At 41.5% G+C, this 7426-nt stretch overlaps 3 protein-coding genes across 4 annotated transcripts in view; 1 reads left to right on the top strand and 2 right to left on the bottom strand.

Annotated features, from left to right (window-relative positions):
• LOC107083996 (outer dense fiber protein 2-like) overlaps nucleotides 1-3491 on the bottom strand; it is a 15571-nt gene extending 12080 nt beyond the window's left edge. For both annotated transcript variants that reach the window (XM_015373620.1, XM_015373621.1), the window contains exons 1-3: nucleotides 3217-3491; nucleotides 2355-2465; nucleotides 873-997 (exon numbers count right to left, since the gene is read on the bottom strand). In XM_015373620.1, coding sequence (XP_015229106.1) covers nucleotides 873-997; nucleotides 2355-2465; nucleotides 3217-3324 — 344 coding nt within the window. In that variant the 5' untranslated portion in view covers nucleotides 3325-3491. The remainder of the gene's footprint in view (nucleotides 1-872; nucleotides 998-2354; nucleotides 2466-3216) is intronic.
• A 455-nt stretch (nucleotides 3492-3946) lies between these two features.
• Nucleotides 3947-5194, top strand: LOC107084000 (protein cereblon homolog). The gene is made up of 2 exons (XM_015373626.1): nucleotides 3947-4626; nucleotides 4739-5194. Exons 1-2 carry the CDS (start codon nucleotides 4209-4211, stop codon nucleotides 4891-4893), a joined length of 573 nt encoding a protein of 190 aa, XP_015229112.1. The 5' UTR covers nucleotides 3947-4208; the 3' UTR covers nucleotides 4894-5194.
• Nucleotides 5195-5502: 308 nt separating this feature from the next.
• The window catches only part of LOC107083999 (protein SET), a 3582-nt gene continuing 1658 nt past the window's right edge, over nucleotides 5503-7426 (bottom strand). The window contains exons 3-8 of the mRNA XM_015373625.1: nucleotides 6852-6994; nucleotides 6643-6746; nucleotides 6436-6549; nucleotides 6101-6271; nucleotides 5883-6011; nucleotides 5503-5800 (exon numbers count right to left, since the gene is read on the bottom strand). Of these exons, the coding sequence (XP_015229111.1) occupies nucleotides 5777-5800; nucleotides 5883-6011; nucleotides 6101-6271; nucleotides 6436-6549; nucleotides 6643-6746; nucleotides 6852-6994 (685 nt within the window). The 3' untranslated portion in view covers nucleotides 5503-5776. The remainder of the gene's footprint in view (nucleotides 5801-5882; nucleotides 6012-6100; nucleotides 6272-6435; nucleotides 6550-6642; nucleotides 6747-6851; nucleotides 6995-7426) is intronic.

Genomic DNA, 7426 nt, shown 5'->3' on the forward strand with positions numbered 1-7426 from the left:
TGCCTTGCAGCTATATTTGCTGTGATCAGTGGGAATAAAGTAGTTTTAATATGTTTTTAAGTGGGAAAGTCCACCTGAAAACTTCATCAGTGCAGTCAGTTCATCCAGATTACCATCCTGCCTTGCAATATTATTTCTGTCGGGGCCGCTCAGACCCCCCCATACCAGCGGTGCGCTGTCAGTAGGAATCCCATCCAACAGCAGCCTCTGGCCCGGTCGCCACCTCGCGGTTCGCTGCGGCAGCTGGAAGCGGTTTTCATGAACGTAATCCAAACTGCAGGCACCAGGATAATAAAAGCAAAGACGCTTTGTCGGCAGATTTCAGCATTTTCAGTTAATTTAGGCGTTAATAAACTGTTTAAGAGGAGTGATCACAGCGCTCTGTGTCATCAGCGATCTGTCACCCTGCCAGCTCCCAGATCAGCTTCTCTGATTAGTTGATGCGGCGTATCGAGCAGCAAAAGTTCAATTTTTCCATCTCGAGCAGCAGCGCGGGACCTTTTGTTGCGCCTTGACACGCGTCAACCATTGACTTTCCATGTAAACTCGCTGCTCCTGCCGTGCCTGCTGCGTCCGGTGTGAACGCAGCCTTATCGGGCACTTTTAAGTGGTTATATGGATATTCACAAGCTTTTCTAGTGGGTATACAGCGTATACCCGCGTATCACATAGACTACACCACTGCTACAAACCAAGTTCAGGAGTTAAATAATTAGCAGACAGAGCCCAATTATGTGTAGTTTAAGCTGTTTGTAAGAGAATATTAAAGAATTCTAGATCCAACACATAAAGACTTTTGATCACAAAAGGACATTTTCAGGGACAAATAAGAACTATCATCTTTTTTTTTCAGGGAATAAGGAGATACTTACAAGCTGCCATGTTCCCCCAGCAGCACAGTGAGGTTTTTAGAAACTCTGTGCCGGTCTTCATCCTGCTCCTCTTCATCTCGCTGATTCCTGATCCCATCGTCTGACTGAAGCTGTGTTCTGCTTTTCTAAACAAATGACAAAAAAAGCAAACATCACAGATATGCTGGATTCTATTGTCGACGTAGATCTGAGAACTTTCATATATTCAGTAGGGCCTGATTTCAGTGTTAAAACCTTGTTTTCCATGCGTGTTAAATGAATAACACTGGGGACATTGATCTGTCTTATCAGGTCTTCAACATGCATTTTTCCCTCTAGGGCTGTGATATCAGGAAAAATGACATTTGAATATAAATAAATATGAATATAAATATTATCAATAAACTTATCATTTTAATAAAATTATTAAGATAAATACATAAATGAAAGTGCATGCATTATAAATTATGTTTGGATTGTTTTAGCTTTTGATTTCCCCCCTTTAGCAATCCAAGCACACTGGGCTGAAGCCGGTTGTCTTAGGAGGCAGAGTGCACTGACTGCCTGCGCAAATGCTGCGCGCAGGTGTCAGCAAAGGCTGATTGAAGCCAAAATAAAAGGGTTTGGCATGGATGGAAGGAGTGGGGAGCTGATCCTGCAGGTGATTGAGACGGACACGCTGCCGTGCGAGGGGCAGGTGGGATCCACGCACCAGGCACAGAATACGGGGAGGTGCCTAGACGGCATAGTCAGGGCAGGGGTCCGCACCTGTAAGTAGCGCCCGTCTCCATCAGAGTATTGTGCAGATCCCATCCGCCCCTTCCTGCAGTCCGCCTCCTTAGACAACTGACTTCAGCCAGGCTTGGATTGTTAAAGGGGGAAAAGCAAAAGCAAAAACAACCCAAGCATGCAAAACACAACAAAAAAATAAAAAGAAAAGAAAAACACAATCATGTTTTCCCCTGGGAAAGTTGTGTTGGTGCTTGCAACACAACTGCACCAACACTACATCCCCCACAGCAGTGTGCACAAGCGGCAGTGGTCTGTTGGTCGGTTCTAATAGTAATTAAATATCATCCAGGGGGGCGTGGATAAACAATTCGTAGGCCGGATCCGGCCTGCGGGCCTTGACTTTGACATATGTGCTCTAGAGCATCATGTAATGTCTTCAGGGTTTAACCCTAAAGCAATACTATCTACATGGCAAAGGGTTGTTCAGGAGGCTTGAAAGGAAACAGTCTTTTCTTTCCAACCACCACAAACGTAAACAGGTGAAGTTTGCTAAACTCCACTGAGCCTTGGTCAGATGAGACAAAAACAAAGACTGCGTTTTTACTCAGCAAATACTCCAGTTGGTCCTGGAGTGAAGGGCATCTGTAAGATGTGATAAAGGATGTATGGAAAAATTATCCATCAAAGTCAACGTTCTCTGAGGATCATCTCAGTCCTCAGATTTAAAACCTTCATCCACAGGTTAGTATAACATAAACACTATATAAACACCTGAGGCTTGTAGGAACCCAAATCCTGTCTGCAAGAGTTTCTTCCTGGTGGAATCCAAGGCGTCCGGATCTTTGGTTTGCCTCCATCTCCCCTCAGCTGATCATCTCTCACCTAAAATCCAAAAATAAAAGTTTTTAAGTATTTCTGTTATGCTTTTAATTGAACAATTGTTCTTTTAATTTTCTCAATATGTTCCTCCTATTAATTGCAAGAGCCTCATTTTCAGTCTGACAAGAGGTAATAATAATAGAAGTTTATTGATCTCACTTTGGAGAAATTTACCTCTTCATTTAACCCATCCCTTAGGGAGCAGTGGGCTGCCATTGTGCAGCGCCCAGGGAGCAGTGTGGGTTAAGGGCCGAGCTCAGAGAGCCTGAGTGGCAGACTGTGGGAGTGGGGCTCCAACTCAGCACCTCAGGATTCCAAGATCTATGACCGAACCCTTAGGCTGCCACTCCCCTCCTGTAGTATGTGGAGGTACCCAAACATTAGGGTAATTGTAAAGAGGCCTTTAAGATCTTTGCTATTGAGAAAGCATTAAAATGCCAATTTAGATAATCTTGTTGATTACTGAAAAAGGAAAATAAACTTAACATAGTTTTTCTTTCTTTTTGCACTTATTTCCTGTCAGAAAAATATGTGTGCATAAAAAGTGTTTTTATATCTACTGTAAATCTGGGTATGAATCATTTGAGGCTTAACAATCCTAGTGATGTCTGTCTGCATCTGTTGTGTAATGTAACATTACAGTACTTGAATTCCACTTCAGACAAGATTTTAAAATTATAACATTTAGAAGGCTTTTCGTAAGTTATAAACTCTTTCCAGAGAGTATTACGGTTTCTTTCTAGTAAGCAGTAACCTGTGGAGATCTGCTGGGACTCCTCCTCATATGAACATGGACAGGCGTGCTCTCCGCTACGTGGACGTGAACCGGTGGCGGAGCTGATGGTGAACCTCTCGTTTTCATCCTGTAGTTTAAACCGCGATATTTAGGCCGAGAACAGGTTCAAATGTCCAATAAAAAGGAGGAACTCTGTAAAGGTTTAGGCGTTCCTGGTCATTTTGGCCCCATGACTCCGGAAAAAAATCCCAACTTCTGTCTGAGGAGCCGGACGGGTCTCAACAGTAACGAACGCGCGCTGTGATTCGCTGATCTTCAAGATCTGGTTCTGTGATTGGTGGAGGGGTGTTTCAAGCAAGCGTTGCCAGAGGCAACCGTTGCAAGGAACAGACATTGATGCTGTGTTGTTCAGCCTATGGAGAAATTTAAAACTTAGCCGTTTCCTGAAAAAAGTTATACCCATGGACATAAAATACACAAATTAAAAATCAAACTGAGTTTGTGGACATAGTTACTTTATCAACTTTGTTTAAAAAAAGTTATTTTTCGTATTCGAAATTCTTTCTCGTTAAAAATCAACCACATTCTTGCTAACCTAAAAAACATCTACATTTTACAATTATTTATACATTTTATAAGTAAAAGAACAAATTTTATGTAATGCAATCTCCTAATGTGATGGCTAAAGCAGGATAACCGACTGCATTTCCTTTATGTAACGCTGCTTCCGTCCGCTTAGCTGGAAGCTAATGCTATCTTGCTTAGCATTAGCTAGCATGGCTTCAAACATGAGAGGCAAGCTAAGGCTAATGTGCTTTACAGGCTAATTTATAATCCGGTGCTTAGACATTTATAAGCCCCAACATCTTAATGTTCTGTATTTATAGTTGCTCATTTGTAACATATTTTATTTTCAATTTGGAGTGATAAGTTTAATGCATCAGCTCGCACAGAACTGCAAACGTTAAAGGCCAACTAGCTTCTTGTTAGCATTTGATCAGACAACAGCGATGAGGTTCAGTCTGCTGCTGCTGCTCGGAGCACAGAGGAACAATTTACTGTTCCCCTTGATCTGCTCCGCGCTTCTGTTTCTGCATCCTTCAGAACCGTGTGCTGCCGAGCGGCCCGAGTCCGGCACCAGCCCCGACACTCTGATTCTATGTCGGGCATGTGGACATGAGGTGGCGCGCGGCACGGACATCCACTTCGTCCCCAGCCGCTTGGCGCTTTCTAGCCGCAACGACACTTCTGTAGGCGGTAGGAGGATTCACGTCCAGCTCTTCGAGAACCCCCATGGATATCAGTTCGAGGTTATCACGTTCAGAAGAGCGGACGTCATGAAGCACTGGCCCGCAGACAGACACTTCTCCTGGTACCCAGGGTATTCCTGGACCATGGCTACCTGTCCCAGGTGCAAAACTCATTTAGGTGGGTATATTAACGGAAAATATGGGATTAAATAACCCAGTGACTCCAGCAATTCAAAACAAATTCTATTAGTGAACTTTCTAGTTAACCAAGCATATTTCCTCTTTGACAGGTTGGGCCTTCCAGCCAAGCAGCTGGCCAGATACCATCACAAACAGCAAATTTGAGGAATCAGAAAGTACATTCTTGGCTTTAATCACCAACAGAATTCTGAGGGAAGACTTCGCTTCAAGTCTGCTTATGACTCCAAAGTCATTTACAAGCTGATGAACTTAAATGTAGTTTTTTTGCCTTTCAAATAGACTTCCCAAAAAAAAAAAAAACAACTGTCCCTTTTTTGAAGACTCCCACACATGCATATACAGTTTAGTTTTATTATTGTAACAAAGCAAGTTTTACACCTTAAACTTGAAACAAGTGTAAACATCAGGGAAACATTTCTGTTAAAGAAACAGCAGAGGGGAACAAAATTTACCAGTTTTTTTTTTTCAGTTTTATTCTTTATTAAAAATGTCATTTCAAATCTTGTGGATATCTGTAAAACAATACAATGAAAAAAAAAAAAGTTCATAGAAATGGTGTCAAAATAACCACTCTCCCCAATAACAATACACTCCTGCCCCTCCCAAGCTAACCCCCAACCCCCCCCAACCCCAAACATTACAAGTCAAAGGAATGAGCTGGTACTCGATAACCACACGGGGGAGAAAATAAAAATACTTTAAAGGGCACAGTGTCCCTATAAGAAAACAAAATATAGAAAGGTCTGCTAGCACTAGGTCACTACCATGGCTTCAGTTGATTTACCACACAACCTTGAACTGGAGGAACTGTGTGACAGGTCTTCATTCTACTCTGGATACTGTGCTGATTCTATTTTTTTTCTTTTATTATTGTTTTAAGATGTCTTGGGGGGGGAGATGGTACTCACAATTCAAGGCAAAGTGCCACTGGCCTTGAACGAGTCAAAGGAGAACATAACATGGCATCAGCAGGTGAAGAGGCTTCAGAATGGAACGTGAAGCACATATGGATAAAACGGTAAAAAAAAACTAAAAAAACAAAATACTCCAAAAAACCTTTTGCTCCCAAATATGAGTGGAAAAATTTATGGGGAATAGAGGGTAAATGGTCTTGCAGGTGATAGTTCTTAGTCGTCTTCTCCCTCATCCTCCTGAAACAAAAAGGCATCACAGGATTAATGTTGACTAAAACCGCCTAATCGGTTGAAGTTTTCCAAAATATCAACACTTTACCTCTCCTTCTCCTTCATCCTCTTCATCATCCTCTCCATCTTCATCTCCTTCCTCATCTATGTCTTCAAGACCCTCCTCATCCTCTTCGTCCTCCTCGCCTTCACCCTCTTCATCATCCATGTCAGGAACCTACAGATAAAAACCCAGCAGGTGGTTCTTTAAACCCCAATCTAAAATAGGCCTCAGATGGAGAATCAAACACTTTAGCACAAACATACCAAGTAGTACTGCAGGGGATTTGGCCAGATATCATCTTTGATGACCTCTCCAAGCTCATCGGCACCAGCATCAGCGTGATCAGTGAACCAGGTGAAGAAGCTCTCAGGTTCTTCATGTTGCCTCTTCCTGCCAGCTTTGTTCTGCGTCTGACTGGACCGCTTGGTGAGATCCTACAAACAGTAGAAATAAAGCTGTGAGCAATTCACATAGGTGGCTCAGTTTCAAGAGGCTGGGAACCAAGAAACAGCCTATGGTGCATCTTCATACTCCGACATCGAAAAAAGCCAACCAGATACAAGACAATCTGAACAGCATCACTGAACACTTAAGATACCTTTCCTGATTTCCATTTGATTTCTGTTGACTTAGAGGATGGGTCTCCGCTTTCATTGAGGTGGAACTCTTTGGAAAGTACTTTGTTTTCAAAGTACGGATTTTCATCAAAATACTGAAAAAAGAATAAAATCAAGTATGGGATTAATTCACATCTTAATCGTCAATAGTGAGAAAAAAAGGGAGAAAAACTAGTAAAGCCACTTACAAAATCTATTCTGTAGCCTGACTTGATGTCTTCAAACTCTGTCACCTCCACTCGGCTCAGGTAGTGAAGCGCTTCTTCATCCTCCTCTCCCAGTAGAGCAGATACTGTCACGATAAACATCAACGAGGCAAATTTGTACTTAAAGCTTCAACTAGAAAAGTTGTGTGAAAGAGAAAAAAAAGAGCAGGTTTTATTCTTTAATCGCTTACCCTGTGGATGGTTGACAAATGTGGTGACCCAGAAGTTGGGGATTTTGGCGATCAGCTCTGACCTCTTCTGAAAGAACGGCTGACGGAGTTTGTTGTATTTCTGTTCTACTTTCAGGATTTCCTCACTGGCCTGCTCATTCAACCTAATGAAAATAAAAAATTAAAAATAGAAATAAATAAATGTACATATCCTGGCACACACCCGCTTAATTAACCAGCGATCAAATCAACATTTTGATCTTAAAGGTTTTTGTCCAAATGAACCGCAAGATGTGAAACACAAGGGGCTAAAATTACTGAAGTTTTAACATCAGTCTCAAATAAAACCATGTCTTTAGCCCTTATTCAAGCAAATCATTACATAAGATTCATTATTACAAACATTAACTTTTATAGATAAAAAAAAGAAAAAAAAAAAGAAGAAAGCAGGCAATTGTCTCCGTGTAAAAGTAAGGTAACAAAAACATTTACCAATTAAAAAATAAAATCAAGGATCAGTGGATGAAAGATCAACCCTCAGATAGAAAAAATATATTTAGAGACATTTTTTGATTTTATATATATATATATATATA

The sequence above is a fragment of the Cyprinodon variegatus genome, unplaced genomic scaffold, assembly GCF_000732505.1.
Source record: "Cyprinodon variegatus isolate N-32 unplaced genomic scaffold, C_variegatus-1.0 Scaffold89, whole genome shotgun sequence".
In the NCBI taxonomy this organism is placed as follows: Eukaryota; Metazoa; Chordata; class Actinopteri; order Cyprinodontiformes; family Cyprinodontidae; genus Cyprinodon; species Cyprinodon variegatus.